At 37.0% G+C, this 15974-nt stretch overlaps 3 protein-coding genes across 3 annotated transcripts; 1 reads left to right on the top strand and 2 right to left on the bottom strand.

Moving 5' to 3' along the window:
• Positions 1-139: 139 nt before the first annotated feature.
• On the top strand, positions 140-3882 carry LOC109015394 (RING-H2 finger protein ATL8-like). The gene is made up of 3 exons (XM_018997867.2): positions 140-734; positions 1300-1397; positions 3205-3882. The coding sequence occupies exons 1-3, from the start codon at positions 582-584 to the stop codon at positions 3632-3634; spliced, it is 681 nt and encodes a 226-aa protein (XP_018853412.1). The 5' UTR covers positions 140-581; the 3' UTR covers positions 3635-3882.
• A 2206-nt stretch (positions 3883-6088) lies between these two features.
• On the bottom strand, positions 6089-8138 carry LOC109015403 (cytochrome P450 77A3-like). Its single transcript, XM_018997876.2, has one exon. It carries the CDS (start codon positions 8060-8062, stop codon positions 6434-6436), a length of 1629 nt encoding a protein of 542 aa, XP_018853421.1. The 5' UTR covers positions 8063-8138; the 3' UTR covers positions 6089-6433.
• Positions 8139-12508: 4370 nt separating this feature from the next.
• On the bottom strand, positions 12509-15652 carry LOC109015411 (trihelix transcription factor PTL-like). Its single transcript, XM_018997883.2, has 2 exons — positions 15154-15652; positions 12509-14319 (listed from the first exon to the last, which is right to left on the bottom strand). The coding sequence occupies exons 1-2, from the start codon at positions 15555-15557 to the stop codon at positions 13062-13064; spliced, it is 1662 nt and encodes a 553-aa protein (XP_018853428.1). The 5' UTR covers positions 15558-15652; the 3' UTR covers positions 12509-13061.
• Positions 15653-15974: the final 322 nt, after the last annotated feature.

Here is a 15974-nt window from a genome sequence, read left to right as displayed (position 1 = left end):
TAATTTTTTCAAATCTTAAAATAATATAATATTAAAAAATATTTTTTATAATTTTTATTTCAATTCAATTCATCTTATCTTATCCAAGCGAAAAACTTAAAAACAGATAATACATATAAGAAAAAAAACATAGATAAATGGTTTTCTTTTCCATGCGACTGTGGATTTGGATCTGACTGAACTCTCTCTCTCTCTCTCTGTCTCTTTCTCCCACACAGTTCCCATTTGGACTTTGTTACTTGCTGGCTCTGCCCAGTTCACCACTGCTCTCTACACTCTCTTCCACAATGAAACAGTTACCTCCTTTCACTTTTCTTCTCAAAACCAACTCCTAAAGAAAACTCAGAACAATGATAGCTCTGATTGATCTTAGTTGGTCAGAGAGATGGTGTTTTGAATTCTGATCTGGGTTTCTATGTGACAAAAGCTCCATCCCCAGAGTGTGAATTCTGTACTCTTTTTAGTCTTTTTAAAGGCTGGGATTCCATGTCTCTATGGGGAACATAATTGAGATATTGATAACTCTGTAATTCTAAATATTAGTCTTGAAGGATTGATTTTACTTTTTCGTTTGGGAAAGTATGATATCGTCGGGGATAAATTTGGTGATGACGGTGATAGGGTTTTCGGTGAGCATTATGTTCATCGTGTTCGTGTGCACGCGCCTTGTTTGCGCTCGATTTCAGTTGAATGCTTCCAGGCGCTCCTTTTCCTTTCCTATCGCTTCCAGTATTGTAAGCCATTTCTCAATCCGATCCCAGTATTGTATGCCCCTTTTTTTTCTTGCTGTTTATATGTATATAAAAATTTGGTGTCCTAAAAATTTAGGCAGTCTTGGGTTGCACAAGTAATTGGAAATCTTTTAGGATTCCAAATCAATTATTGCAATAAAAATGGAGAATTTATTTTACATTTACTCTCCAAAATGAATTTCTTGTTCGCTTTGGTGGTTTCACTGGAACTACCAGGGTTTTGGTTCTAGTTTTCTTTAGACTTTTGTGGGTTTTCGTGTTCAAAATTATAACATTTGATGTCTTATTGTTTTGACACTTCTTGCGTATACAGGTCTCATATTTGGTTGTATTTTACATGACAATCTCGATTGACCCACTTTAGTCGTACAGGAAAGTTGAAAATTACTGTGTTTTGGATTATAGAGTTTCTATAAGCAAGATAGTCCATTGCGACTCCAGCTCGTGTCTTTTATGAGTTATTTCATCTATAGCAGTGCACAGTCTGTTAAATATAATGTTATGCTTTGGCCTTGCACTTACCATTGTTAACTTTTCTATGGTACAGCTTGATCGGGCCTCAAATGGTCTTGAACCCGTAGTTGTCGCAAAGTTTCCAATAAAGAAGTATACCGATGATTCTTTCTTGACTGCAGAAGATGCTCAGTATGTTCTTTCTCTCTTTGGTGAACTCTTCACTGTGCTGGTTTTTATGTGTTTCTCTCAAATCCTTGTTTAGATGGGCGATGTTCTCTATTAAATATGATTGTTATGTGCCTTCTAGGTCTGTCATATTTTTGCTATTGTTTATACTGTAAAAGCACATAGCATTTCTATTGTGGACAAAATATACAACATAGTGCATGTATTGATGAAGCATTACGGAGAGCCATGTGAAGTTTGAGTAAATTTCTGCGGGCATAATTGTCTGAATCAATTTTCACTGATTAGTTGCTAATGTCAATACAATGGGTATCTATTTGGTGGATATTGGAAAACACTTTGGCAAATTTGTCAAGTCAGGTGGCTTCAAATGTGTATTCTTTCATCAATTTGATAATTCAAGGAGATGGAAGGTGAATTGAACTCCCAGAGATATGGGACAGAGCAATCAATAAAAGATATGATTTAGAAGATTATACTAAATTGATGAAAATAAACAAATGTTGTGGTAAAGTGCAATGTAATATAACAATTTATTTCTACTTAAAGCTGGAATATGAGCACACCAATGCATGGACCTGGATTTAACTGCATAAATAATCATTAGTCTCCCATAACTGACCTCCCTTTCATGTTCTCTCTCTCTCTCTCTCTCTCTCTCTCTCTCTCATAAGGACTTTCCCTTGGTTTGCAAATCAACAACTTTTGCAAGACTAGGTGATTCAGATGAGTAGTTCTATTCTTATAACAATTTGTTGGTTTCTTGGAGTTTCTGTATGTTGTAGATCAACCTTTGTAGAAGCTTTATTTTGTATGCAGAAAACTTTCTATTTCATTTGGAATATAAATTTCTCACTTTGGAGTGGAGGTTCTGTTGGATATTCCATGATTTCTTGTTGAATGGATGATAAGTTGAGGTAATTAAGTTCTGGATGAGATTTTAGCGTGTGGAAAAAGTCATATTTCCTTTTGCTCATAAATAGAAGATTTAGGTGGTATTATATGGAGAATGTTTTTTCTTTTTTATAATAACTATTATCGGGATCTATACGACAGCTATATCATTGCATGTTGGTGTCTTGGCGGAACACTATAGATTATTTAACCTTGTAGCTCATTACCTCAACTCTTCCTCTCCAAGCTTTCTGTGCTATAATATTGACAGAAAACTGTCTACCAGACCTGTTAAAAGTGGACTGTGGATGGTTAATGTATACTCCATTGCTAGCATTAAGTTGGAAGCCATTGGTAATCAAATATTCGCTGGAGTATGGAAGGGTAAATTTTGCCTCTAGTTTCAATGAAGCTGGACCTGCAGAGGATGTGATTTGTCAGTATCCAACACACTCTGAAAGATGCAATGTTAAAACTGGGCTGCTTGAGCTTAAGCATTCATAATGAATAGACTGTTTACATTTGATTGGGAAGCTTAAGAATAGCAGATGAGATTAGCTATTAGGAGTACGGCTTTCTTTGAAGACCTTCTTTATCTTTTTTATCCTCTGGTCAACACAGGCTCAAAATCTATGCTTGGTCTGACGGTCCATCTCTTTGTGAATTCATCAACTGATTATAGAACGTCTCATAGACTTTTGAAGTTATACAAAACTATATTTCCTTACATCTTTTGGCTACAGTAGCGTTTTACTTCATGACATTTTTGTTACCAATATCAATTATTTTTTGAACTTCTCTTAAGCATTTTCTCTGTTCCTCTTGTTTGTTTTCCTGTCAATACAGTCAATTCATATTTATTTTTTCTCGCATTTCCTGCTAATATATCCTACTAATGTTATATTACATGTGGCAGATGCCCAATTTGCCTTGCAGAATTCCTTGGTGAAGATATGTTGCGCATCCTCCCCTACTGTGGGCACTCCTTCCATGTGACCTGTGTAGACAAATGGCTGCAGCAACATACAACCTGTCCTGTTTGCCGGATAACATTGCGTGAACATCCTGACTGCAAGCACGCAGTGCGAACCATGTTCAGTTCAGCTTTTCAATCTCACTACAATGTGGAGTCCTTTGACACTGATTCTCATAACTGTATAGAGACTGGTACTGGGTTTCCAGTGAGAACCAGTGGCAACCGTGGGATGAACCCCATTCAAGAGGATCATTTTGCACCCGAGGTTGATAGATCAGAAGCTGGGGTGAGTGTCTTCCCTTTGAGTGAGGGTAATGAGAGAATGAAAGACTCGGGAACCAAGCTTGTAGAAAGCCCATCAAACCCCTAAATTCGTCGATTTCTGGGAATCTAAGCTGCATTCACCATGACTTCTTAGTCAGAGAATCAGAGTTGGTATGTCTGAAGACTTTTGAATTGAATCCATTGTGACTGTAATCTAGGAAGTCGATCATTTTCTCTTTCTTCTCTTGTGGCTTACTGTATATATCGCAAAAATAATAATTTGTTATTGGCAGTTTTGTAAGTTCATTTGTATGACTAGAATTTAGTTCAAGGTTGCTGGGGGTTGCACAGTCATCTCTCTCTCTCTCTCTCTCTCTCTCTCTCTCTCAAGCAGATCATTAAAGCTTACCCTTGGTGGCCGGACAAGGTTCAGAAATTAAAATTTCCAAGGTTTTTTTTGGTTTTTTTTTTTTTCAGTTAAAAAAAACAAACAAACAAACAGCAACACGATGGATGCCTACATTAACTCTCAACAACCACTGCCTTTGACAAGTGACACCCAACCATTTCGAGGGTTTTGATTTTAGGTGCTAGCAGATCTAATCTTAGCAATAAATTGCACAAAAAGTTTTGAAACAAAATAATATGCTGTTGCATCAACTGTAGAATTACTCTTATTGTTTAGTATTATCTAACGAAAATATTGTGTTCTAATACAAATGAAAATAATATTCTGTTTTAATATATATATTGAATAGATTTAAATACAAGTAACCCCAAGGGGTTGGCCCAAGTGGTGAAGGTTTTGGTCTTGGAGTATCACTTCCTTCAAGGTTCAATATTTTATGGATGCAAACAATCCTTTAGGGCCACATTCACTGGTGAAAAGTCAACGATTTAATCAGTTTTGTATAGAAAAACTTTCAATAGTGCAGTGCAAAAAATCGAGATTTATTCTGTAGAAGTAGGTGCAAAGAGTCCTTTAGAGAGATTTTCTGACATTTAAAAAAAAAAAAAAAAAAGATTTAAATACGAGTGGTGCAAAGAGTGAGGCAAAGGAAGTGGTAGAATGGCCATGGATGCACCTACAAAAGACAGCATATATAATCACATTAATGCTAACTAAGTTTGAGTCCCCATAAAGCCAATAGTTCACATGCAGCACTGGTCCACCCTAGTCTTTTGACAGCTAATTAAACATCATATCGACGAACACCACTATCATGCAGTTTTCAACCTTAACTATATTCATACTATAATAAATGCCTAGCTCCATTGATATGAATATCACAATTTTCTGATTCTATAATTCTATAATTGCTGTACACCATCGGTTTGGTTTTAAGAAATATCAGACCAATGAGGGTGCATGTTTAGTTGTTACTAAAATTTACTAATTTTGGTGCTAATTGTCAGTTTTAAATAAGTCTCAATAAAAGAAATAATAACTCAAGATAGAAATTTTCTCAATTATAATATTGTCTCTCGTTTGTCTTCTCTATCGATTCTCTTTTCCTTGATCTCCCATGGCTTCTCTCTATCAATTCTAACAAGGTCTAAAAACTAGGCCCAATTTTGCTCGGTTGATATAAAAATAATATTTTATTCAACTTTTAACTTTTATCTTATTTAAATTCACTGTACAAATCCCTAGATTTCAAAAGGAATGGAATTAAAGCATTGGAATAGTCAAAATGAAAAAGCTCTACATGAGCTACAGTACCACCAAAATTTCCTTTAAATTTGGAGATCCTGTTCATATTCAAAAGAATTATTCTATTCTAAAAATATACACCAACTAACCAGCAGAATTATTTCATTTTTTGTACATGAAAAATTAATATATTGCACAAGCAGAAAATTATTAAAATTAATATATAAGCATAAGGTAAGGTTCCTGTACATGTGCAGAGGAACATGTACATTTTTGCATTTTTTGTATATTAGTTTTGATATATAAGTAGGGGGTAAGGTTCTGCACATTTTTTGTAGATGAAAAATAATAGGGTGAGGAAAAATATTAGTTGGAAAATAAATAATTTAAGTAAAAATTAAATTATTAATTAACATATGATTAGTGTAGTTGTAAAATATGAAAAAAAAATTAAAAATATTATTATTAAAAAAATAATATTATATTATTATTTTAACTAATCTAATGTAAGATTACTTGAATGATTTTGATTTTATGCAAAAATATGTCTTTTTAGCTAAAATAAAAAAATAATTTTAATAAAAATAATGCCAATGCTTGAGCGTATGTAAGGAAAATTGGTGTTAAAAGAAGGAAAAATGAAAGTAAAGTACTTGGTACTCTGCAAATATTTAATGGGCGTCATCTGCCTGGCCGGCGGCCACCCTCGGGTAATCTATGGCAACTGTAACGGTAGATGGAAAAGGCGCTTAAAGATATGACTTGTTTTATTTCTTCACGACTTCAAATATCACTCAAAAGTTATGATGTAGAAATCATGTTCTGGTAAAGATTAAACTCATGATCATGACCACAAATGTCGTAGCTATCTTCTTCTCTACAACATTTTTCTTTTTACTCCACTCATGGCAGAAGAAATATCATCCGTACCATTCATTCATCACTAGAGCAGCTTTTAGTTTTTAAAACAATAAATTCAAAAATAACATTTTTTTTCATTCTTAAAACATTTTCAGAATCTCAAAGCAAAAACCCAGGATTGGTAAGATGACCAAGTAGCAGAATTATAAACAGAACAGAACAAACAGGACCAGATCAACTTTCAATCCTCACGACCCAAATTGCAGAAGAAGTACTAAACCAGAAAATAAAAGGAAAACAACTCAAATGTAAACAAAAGGTATGCATACCATGAAATATCATGTATATATATATAGAGATTGTAGGTATCATTGAGCTCTAATTTATAGCTTAAACCCTTGGCTTGATTAGCGCTCTGAGAGTATTCCTCATCACCACAGTGAACTCCAACTTCCCTGCAAAATCCAATTTGCTTTCTGGCGGATAAGCGCTCCACTCGAATTCCTGCACCATTCTGGCAAGCGTGAGATGAACATGCACTGTGGCTATGTTCAAACCAGGGCATATCCTCCTCCCAACCCCGAATGGCATCATTTTCACCCCAGTTACCCCAGTTATGTCTGCCACCTCTCTGCCCGATATGAACCGGTCGGGGTCGAACTTTTCGGGGTTCTTCCACAGTCTCGGATCTTCACTAATGCCTGGCAGATAAATCTCCACATTTGCATCTGTGGGTATGTCGTACCCTGCCAAAGTTGTTGGCTCTGTCACAGCATGTGTCAGTGAAAAATACGTCGGTGGGTGTTTGCGTAGCAGTTCTTTTACTACTGCTTGTAGATATGGCATGTTTTCTACGTCCTTCTCGTCTACTTTTCGATCACCAACCGTACTTTTAAGTTCCTCGTAGAGCTTTCCTTGGACTTCTGGGTTCGCGATGAGTTGCGCAATACCCCATTCGATGGCGGTTGCTGTTGTGTCGGTCCCACCATTGAGGAACTCTGAGCAAAGTGTGACTAATTCGGCATCTGTCGGTGATGATTTGCGTCCTTCCACCTTTAGGTCGAAGAGGGTGTCGAGGTACGAAAACGATGTTGCAGTTTTATCGGATCCTGGGTTTTCGAGTGCCCTCTTACGCCTCTCGATTAAAGGGACCATAGATTCAATTTGCTCTTTTCGAACCTCGAAAGCTCTCTTCCTTTGCTTTGAGAAAAGTGGGCTGATGATTGGAAGATAGTCATCGATTCTCGGGTCGAGGGTGATCAGAACAGTTTTCATTACCTGATCCATTTTCTCGACTGTCTCTTCGTCCATTTCCAGGCCAAAACACATAGCCAAAAGAATGCAGAACATTGCGAATCGAGCGTTTTTTAAGACCCAAACGGCCCCATCATTTGCCTTGGCCTCGGTTTGAAGCCTATGGATGAGTTTGTCCATTGCTGTTTTCCTCACGCTGAAGAATTCCTTGATCCTGCTCGAGCTAAGCATGTTTTGCACCATGTTCCGCCTCAGAGACCTCCAAACAGGGCCATAAATGGCAGCGTTAACGGTGAATTTGTTGCTGCTAAAGATGTTTCGGGTAGGATTCTCACGAGGCCGAGTAGCAAAGAGAATACCCTTCTCGATGAGTGCTTCTCGGACAAGTTTCGCATCGCTCAGGATGATCATTGTTCTTGTCCCCATCTTTAAGGTGAAGATTGAGCCGTACTTCTGCCGAAGATCTTCTACGTATTGAAAGAAAGGTTTTCCCGATCGTGCTACTTGGAAAAGGTTCCCAACGACAGGCCATCCGGGTGGCCCTGGAGGAAGGTTGAGCGACTTTGACTTGGTTTTCTGGGTGAGGAAGAAAAGCAAGCCCGAAAGAAGGATAGCTATGGCTGTGAAAAATAGATGGTAGTTTGAAAAGAGTGAAGCAGAAGATAATGGCAAGGAAGCCATTGAAAAGCTGCAGGGGAAGGAAGCGAGGAAGAAAATGAAGTACAGGGGTAAGGTTGGATGACGGTATAAAAATGGGATGAGCATGAAATTGCAGGTGGGTTTTAATAAAAGCAGTCTTGGGAGGTTTGCTATCAAAACAGCGTTGGTGGGCGCAAATTGTTAAATGCTAGAGCTTAGGAAACTGTATTAGGCAAAAAGGAAACCCATGGGCGGAATAGGCTATGTTGTTGGATCGATGGAGTATCGAGGATAACAGAAATGATTCACATGCATTTATTGCATGGGCAATTACTTGTTGAAACGACCTTGAAAATGAACATCCGACACAATAGTGGAAGAAACACGTACATTAGTGCGGTGTGGCTTACAGCTCAAAGTGGTGGAAGTCAAGAAAATTGAATGCAGATCATCAACTTCTTTTTTGTTCCAGACAAGGAGAAATGGAAAGTGTCAATTTGCTATAAAATGTAATCAGTTTTGATCTGCTCGAAGAATGTTTAAAGTTGGATCAAAACTCTAACAAACAGTGGTAAATCCATGGGCCTTGAGCCTATGATCCTCTATTTTGATGGCATTTTTATCCATCAAACACTTGGAGGCTGGAGCAGCATTAGAAATTTGAGAGCTCAGTCTCTCTGTTTTTGTGTCTCTCGCACAAAAAGTAACGAGGCCAATTATGTCACCTAAATCGATCATCAGACCTCTACATTTAGTCATAAAAGTGTTGACTTGGCTCGAATTCCATGAATCATCATAGGTCAGACTCAATAATAAATAAATTCAGTATTGAGGAATAATTTTACATTGACTGTGGACAAAGTTTTAGGCATGTTTATAAGCAATGAGCAATCCTCTCTTGTAGAATCGGTTTTATAAGATTAGTTAGACTCACAAATTTCTTCATGGTATTAGACTCTGCTACAGGACGAATGAGTGCCCATACTATTTATCCCGTAACAAAGATCAGAAAAAGTATTGACCTGCACGTGAGGGGGGTGTTGAGGAACAATCTCACATTAGCTGTGGACAAAATCTTGTACATGTTTATAAGCAATGAACAATATTTTCTTGTAAAACCGAATTTCTTCATTCAGCCTCACCGAAAAATAGACAACCACCTCGATCGATCACCATTTCATTTGAATCATTAACTCATTTTGCAGTACAATAAAAATGCATTTACGCATCACCGGTATTAACTTACACAAACAGTTTCTGTGCATTATTAATATATAGGCATTTGTACAAAAGTCATCTACCCAATCCAGTTCGATCGATTTTACTAAGAACCCACCAAAGAAGTTGCTTCTGGGTTTACAGAGCGGTGCATGGTGGCTTGGTACAAGATCAGCTCTTTGCTTAATTACTTCTCAAACTCTTCTTGGACTTTTTCTTTGACGTTTTTCTACTTCAGTTCTTGTAAAGCTTTAATTAGCAGCTTGCTTAGACAGTTTAAATAGCTTTAAAATACGCATTGCCCATCAAATTCCGATTTACCTTTTCAGCAGAAGCCCAACCATAAACGCCGAGCATTAAAATGGTTGCTAAATTAAATGGTCGGTCTGTATTTAAAGGAAGGATCCTTTTGTCTTTTTTGCGTTATCATTTATTGTTCTAAAAAATTAAGCAATGTAAACGAGTGAATTTACATTTCTAGACTAAGAATATTTAATTAAATTATGATGAAGAGTTTGTTCTAACTAACTCATAAACTTTATTTGGTATATGTTAAATCATTAATGTCTAACCAATTAGAAAAAATAAAACTTAAATTTGGAGATAAAATATACCGCTCAGATCAGAATGTTTTGTAGTATTCTCAGAATACTTCACTATTATTTATTATTTTATTATTAATTTTCGCCTACTTTTTATTACTATTCAATATTTTTTCATTAGTATTCATAGAATACCTAAAAATACTCGTTATCTAAACACAACTTAAATGAGAGTGGTTGAAGCAAAGGATACTATAAACATTTAGATGCATGCAACGTGATTCTTTAATTGGAGAGTGATTAATGTTAACTTTCAAATGTACCATACTCGATTAATTATAAAGGTGCGACGTACTTGTATTTGAATGATCTAATATTAAAGAGAGATAAACGCATCATTAATGTTAATCGCATAAGATTTTCAGATAATATGAATCCCGCATGACCAGTGTTTAATTAAAATGTCTATTTCTTTCTGCATTGGATTATTCAATTCGGTTAAGTAATTAGAAAGGATCTCATGCATTCTCAATTGATCATGTCTACACGAATCAGACGAGAGATATTTAGCAGATAAAGAACAAATTAATGCATCTATATATATAGGGGCCGTAGCCAGCGGCCTCCCCACAAATGGGCAGAGATCATGCAAATGATATTTGCAGAAAGGTGGGGCTAAGAAGTCGGTTCTCTTTCTCATCATTAATAATAAGAAGGGGAAAATAACAAAGGGAAGAGATCCCCACTTCTAGAATGCTTAAAAATGATAGACATGACCTACAAATTGCTGCTGCAACTGCTATCTACTTCCCACGGTACGTTGCATTGATCATTCAATTATGGATCGAACTGGTGGGATTACCACCTTTTGTTGTTGGCCAATGGATGTCTGTGACTAGAAGGAGTTACTCCATTGATGTCTCTTAAAGAGGTAGCTCTTCCAGTAAAGTGAAACATTGGGATTTAGAGGGCGTTTGCATGCATGCAGGGCAGGTCAACGAGCTGAATCAGCTGCTGATTTATGATTAATATGGTAACCAATCAAGCTTAGATATGAGTAATTCTACATACAACTATGAAGTGTGTAAACGCCGCGTAATCGCTTTGAAAAAAAGTAGTGTCTACTGTTAAAAAATTAATTTGTTTCATGTGGATCTTGTGTTTTGTTTACTTTTTTCAAAACGATTATGTAACAGTTACACAATTCACGATTATAAATATATTTTCTTATAGGAGAATATGAGTATTAAGAGAAGAGACTCCCCGGGAATCTAAAACCCCTTTTTGGGGGCCAAATGCCTCCCAATCTCTAATGCAAAGTGTCAAGGAAGAATGAGAAGAAGCCGTGTTTGTTAGGGAAACAGGTTGATTAATGGTACATAAGATTAGAGCCTCGTTTGTTTTGAGAAAACATCTCATCTCATCTCATCTAATCTTATCTAATCATTACAATTTTTCCAACTTCCAATACAAAATAAAATAAACAATTCAACTTTTTCAAATCTCAAAATAAAAATAATATTAAAAAATATACTATAACAATATTTTATTCAATTTTTTAACTTTAATCTCATCTCATCTCATCTCCGAAAACAAACGAGCCCTAAGTCATCTAAGTCCCTCTCATTTCTTTAAAAAAAATAGATAAATATATTATTTTTTAATAATAAACCTAACTTTTTTAAAAAAAAAAATCGTAAAATATATACATTTTAATATTATATCTAACGTTACTCTACGGCGAAACGAGAGCCAAGCAAGGCAATATATGGCTTCTGAATATGAGTAAAGGGTTCAAAATAATTAATTCACATGGGCTAGTTGGGTTAAGTTTTGACAACTGATTTTTCATTTCGGGTCGAGTTTGAGTAAAGTTTTAGCCACACGTACAGGCCCTAAGCTATTCCTATCGGGCTGAAGCCCAAGCATTCAAAGCATGCCGGCATTCAGCATTCATGTATTACTTTGACCATGACGAGGGGTCAACCACAACGGTTGTACCACGCTTTTGTAGAAAGTACTTTGAATGCTTTCTTTTATTACGGTTGTACCACAACAGTAATAAAAGAAAAAATAAATATTTGTAGTAGTGTAAAGCCCCCCGTATACACTTCAAGAAATCTCGGAAAGGAGTTATTACCGTTATCGTTATCGGAGGTGTGCGTACGGTACAGACACTGTTGGAGACATCATGAAAGTGTTGGTTTACGTAAGAACTGTGTTGAGGTTAACCTGTCAGTGTAAATTAAGTCCTTATACACATGATCAAAAAATAATGGAAAGAAAGTGACCGACCGATCGAGGGTCTTGAGGACTCTTGATCAAGTCGACCGGAGGGTGTTTATAACATGCATATCCTCGATCCGTCGATGCCAAGGATGATCGTGTTAACAGTGGGCGTACAAAAATTCTCTATAATCTTTGTTTTATCCCAAATACCTTTTATTATTTGAGAAGCTGGACAGAAAACAACGTCCAACGTCTCGCCTGAAGATCAACAAGATCGACAAGAAATCCTTAGTTTTCGCAAAGTTTCCGGCCTAGCCTGCGGCTGGCGTTTTCTATTAATTCTTTCCTTTTTCATTTTTTTATATAAGCAGTACTGATCAGTGCTAGTTTCTTGCTCAGACAAACAAACTCTTCCGGCCTAAGACTTCAACGTCATGTACTTACTGAAAGTTTAGACAGACATCTCATGATCATCAAGTTACATACATGATAGTAAGAGATGGAACGTCGATTGATGTTCATTTGAAATGCTTTAATTAAGGTTGATGTCGCAGAAAAATCATTGTACGAAAACCTGCAGTACCCAGAAAGTTATTCAGAATATATATGATGATCATAACCAAACTGGCGAATATTATTCTGCTGTCATAGCTAGCACATCATATTTCAACAAGCTAGAAGGTCATGATCTGCAGCAGATAATATTAATCCACTCGTAAAAAGAAAAATCAGAGGAATACAAACAGAAAAATAAAGGGGAAAAAACAAAACTTTGAAAACTACAGTTCTGTCAATTGAATCATTGATCAACAACGGTACTGAATGCACAAACCCCTTTTCAAACTTCAATTAGCTAGCATATTGATATTAGCTCATGATCCCCTCGGAAAATATCTTGACATGAAAAAACACATGATGTCGTATATTTGGCATTTAGAATCTCCAAGCTTCCAGATTGAAGTAGTCATGAACAGCATATTCACATGCATCCCAAGTCACAAAGCTTTTACACCGAAAAGCAAACCTATCTTTGATCAACCCACAGAAATCGATCTTACCTTAATCCTGAAGAAGTTAATTACTTCGGTTTGTAATTTTGAGATTTGAAGAACTGAAGTCTGCCTTTCTTTTTTGAGCTAATTAAACTTGCTGGTCTTCCCCTTGCAGTACCTTACACCATATTTCTCCCACAAGTTTTCGCCTTCATGGCGAAAGCCATGTCGATGGACGTCGGCCTGGTCCCTATCATTGGAACTTGAAGGTGGAAGACTACCCTCATTCATCAGCTGAAGCCCGATGCTCTCTGGCCTTTGTTTAGAAACTTCCTGTCCAAGATAGTAATCAAATTGCTGAAAATAACTGCCGGTTCTCAAATCTAAATCCTCCTTGCGCTTCTTGTTACACTCCATTATTGCCTTGTTATAATAAATGCTGATATGCTGCCATTTTTCTTTGTACTCGACTGCACTTCTGTCATAGCCTAAAGAACCCATTTTTGTAGCTATCTCTTCCCAAAGACTTTCGTCCAAATGCTCACCATCTTGGAACCGCAGTTCCAAGCTAGTTCTCAGCTCTATTAAACTTGAAACCTCCAATTCTGTCCATCTGCTGTTGTTAATGTAGGTAATTTCCTTCCCATTTTCATCCTGGTTTTCTGTGTGGCTTCGAGTTTCTACAGCCATTGGCTCAGCTGATTGGGACACTTCTAGTCCTTTCCCTATATATTTCTTTAAAGCTTCCATTAATGCTGCATCTCGAGCTTCAACCCACTCTCTCTCTTTAGTCCAGATATGATGTACTTCCTGATCAAACCGGGCTGCCTCTTGCTTCCTCCATTCTTCCTCTCTGAACACTCTCTCCTGCTCTCTATCTTCAATGGTCTTCAACAACCTATCCATCCAAACCTCTTGTGTGTCCATGATCTTCCTCATTTGTGAGTCCACAAAATCCTCAATCTTTGCTTTCAGGTTCTTCTTATTCCTTGTGTAACGTTCCGGCCTGATCTCATTCATCCCTATCTGCTTCTCCATTGATTGATAATTCATCCTGTGTTCCGAGGACGAGGTCTCGAATTCAGATGAGTTAGAGAAACTGAGGCTCTGATCAGATAGCCTTGGGGTCTGAAGATCAACTTCTTGATTTTCTTGGTTAATCACATTATGTGGAATCTGATAATTAGGAAGGCTGTTTCTAGCAAGATGGGTATCTGAAACTGTGGCATGATTGCTTGCTTCTCCATATATTGCTTCTAGCTGCCGGAAGAATCTGTAGTGCTTCCCTCCTTGCCTTCCAGATTTCCGTTCCTTAGTTTTCTTGTAGTACTTGTACAAGTTTTCAAACTTCTCTTTACACTTCTTCCCGCTCCTCTGGTATCCATATTCCTCAGCCATTAGCCTGAATGAAAACAAAACACCGCAACAAATATGGGGGAAATCTTAACATAAGATGGTAACAACAATTTTAAATCGAGTTTAGGAGTAATAAAATCTTAGTTTCAGGTGTTTTCCCTAGCTAGCTAGGCTAGCCTCTAGGAAGTTTCAAACGAGATGACCAGGTAGTTAGACGTACTAAAGAATTAAGATCCATTAATCCTTAAAAACGTTGTCAATGAATAATTAATATCTTAGTAAGATTAAGTAGCATGTCAATTTGCCCATGATTCCTCGATCGCTGAGCATCATTCAATAATTGAATTTCATTAAAATAGTCAAAGCATTCCTATACTAGATTCCATTGCCCTAATTGAGCTAAGAGGTTTCTGAGCTTTATATTACACAACGGTAAAATGGATTTTAGAGAGAGAGAGAGAGAGACTCTCGGACGAGCCATGTCATGATAAAACAAGATCAACCCAGTCTATATAGATGGGTACTAAAGCTTTCAGAACGAGTCAGCCAAACTTCCTAGACAAAACCAGAAATTATCAGAGAAAAAGAACACCTGTGTCTCTCAGTTAACTTAAATGGATTGTCCCTTTCAGAGACTAAACTAGGGAACCGAAACACTAATTGGTTCAAAAGCTTGTCACCTTTTTGCGATAATGGCATAAAATAGAAGAGTATCAAGAAAGAGGAAAAGCAGTCATCTTCTTCACTATATATCAAGAAAAGGAAATAGGGTTTCTTAATCAAGCATCCCCCAGTTTGAGCAAGAAAAGTGACAAACTGAGAGAGCGAAAAATCAAAACGAAAGGACAAGTGGGATATGGTGCAGTTTGTCGAAATATACCTAGAAACTTCATCCCACAATGGTCCTTTCTGATTAGTCTCTTTGAACTTAGAATCGAGACGAGATCTGATCTCAAGAAGGGTTAGAGTTTCTTGCCTCGGCCATCTAGTATTTTCCATATCATACCCCATCCATCCACTATCCATCTGCACTGAACCACAGAGCGTAGCAGCAGCTGAACTGGTTGCAGTTGCTGTTGTGGGAGTGACGCTGCTAGGGGAATCGTGGCCAAACCCAACAAGCCCTCGAGGCAAAACCTCTCCAACCATAATAGGCTCGTAGTGGAGTGGAGCTGCCGCATTCCTTTGAGGAAAGAACGACTCGGTAGGCTGTGCTATGGACGGAAAATGAGTTCTTCCGACCATGAACTGCCGGAAATCCGGCAGGCCATATTGGTCACCCATGTCTCTTAAGTTTGAGAGAGAGAGAGCGATAGGTAAGTCAGGTACTAGTCTGCACAAAGAGGAGCTTTTTCTTGGGGGACAGGATCCGAGTCCACCGCTTCATTCATCACTCTTTCGTCACTCAAAACACAGGTAGCTACAAACTTATACACAAAACTCATTCCAACCTACCTTCGTTGTAGCAAATTAGTAAACGAGGAATGCTAGATAATTGTGCACATATCACGCACTTTTTTTTTTTTTAAATAATGTTATTTATTATTAAAAAATTAATTTTTTTATATAAATTTTATATTTTTAAAAAAAAAAATATAAGGTACTTATGCAATACTATATGATTGTAAATGTCATTTCTCTTAATAAATACACTTACACATATGCATACACACTCACAATGATTTTTTTTTTTAATAAAAG

The sequence above is a fragment of the Juglans regia genome, chromosome 14 (genome assembly GCF_001411555.2).
Source record: "Juglans regia cultivar Chandler chromosome 14, Walnut 2.0, whole genome shotgun sequence".
NCBI classification, from domain to species: Eukaryota; Viridiplantae; Streptophyta; class Magnoliopsida; order Fagales; family Juglandaceae; genus Juglans; species Juglans regia.
The sequence above is the reverse complement of the archived record's forward strand: the minus strand, read 5'-3'. Positions and strand labels throughout refer to the sequence as shown.

Excerpts from the sequence above, each read along its gene's own strand:
- LOC109015394 (XM_018997867.2), top strand. The coding sequence starts at position 582 with ATGATATCGTCGGGGATAAATTTGGTGATGACGGTGATAGGGTTTTCG. Across the intron at positions 735-1,299 it reads TTCCTATCGCTTCCAGTATT|CTTGATCGGGCCTCAAATGG; the intron begins GTAAGCCATTTC and ends TCTATGGTACAG. Across the intron at positions 1,398-3,204 it reads TTGACTGCAGAAGATGCTCA|ATGCCCAATTTGCCTTGCAG; the intron begins GTATGTTCTTTC and ends TACATGTGGCAG.
- LOC109015403 (XM_018997876.2), bottom strand. The coding sequence starts at position 8,062 with ATGCTCATCCCATTTTTATACCGTCATCCAACCTTACCCCTGTACTTC.
- LOC109015411 (XM_018997883.2), bottom strand. The coding sequence starts at position 15,557 with ATGGGTGACCAATATGGCCTGCCGGATTTCCGGCAGTTCATGGTCGGA. Across the intron at positions 14,320-15,153 it reads TTGTGGGATGAAGTTTCTAG|GCTAATGGCTGAGGAATATG; the intron begins GTATATTTCGAC and ends GTTTTCATTCAG.